Source organism: Ceratina calcarata, unplaced genomic scaffold (genome assembly GCF_001652005.2).
Source record: "Ceratina calcarata isolate Rehan_Ccalc_2016 unplaced genomic scaffold, ASM165200v1 scaffold204.2, whole genome shotgun sequence".
Taxonomy (NCBI): Eukaryota; Metazoa; Arthropoda; class Insecta; order Hymenoptera; family Apidae; genus Ceratina; species Ceratina calcarata.
Genome location: NW_017142028.1, coordinates 1 through 492, shown reverse-complemented (window position 1 = coordinate 492; position 492 = coordinate 1). Strand labels below are relative to the sequence as shown.

Here is a 492-nt window from a genome sequence, read left to right as displayed (position 1 = left end):
ATGTGATATGATCCATAAAATGTGAGAGAATCCAACGAAAGAGGAAAAAGTGACGATGATTAGAATTAATTAAACACTCACCCTCCGTTCTCCACGGCTTTCTGTGCGTATTCTACTTGAAATACGCGTCCGTCCGGTGAAAATTGAGACGCAGACAAGTCATACTGAAAAATAGTAGGTTAAGTTTTATTTTTCTTCCGCAATAAGTACCTCTTCGAAGCTCAGCCTATGGAACTCATCTTTCACGCGATTATTAGAGACACTGTGGCACTAATTTCAATGAAAAAATTGTTTGTACGCTCGAACGGCGTGAATAGGCGAAAATCAAAACTTGATCGTCAGCGTTGCTTTCCTTGCATCCACTGCTGATCCACTGCTCAGTTTAAACTAGGTATCGCCGGGTTTTGTACTCGATCCGGCATCTACCGGGCAATCCGAAACTAATACAAGGATCGCGAAATAAAATTTCTGAGATCCATTTCTATTAATTTA

The 492-nt window shown here is 40.4% G+C and overlaps 1 protein-coding gene across 1 annotated transcript in view; it reads right to left on the bottom strand.

The window, feature by feature from the left end:
• Window positions 1–164, bottom strand: part of Prosalpha7 (proteasome alpha7 subunit) — a gene marked incomplete at its 5' end in the record, with an annotated part of 2558 nt that extends 2394 nt beyond the window's left edge. The window contains one exon of the mRNA XM_018019748.2: window positions 82–164. Within this exon, the coding sequence (XP_017875237.2) occupies window positions 82–164 (83 nt within the window). The remainder of the gene's footprint in view (window positions 1–81) is intronic.
• Between the last annotated feature and the right edge of the window lie 328 nt (window positions 165–492).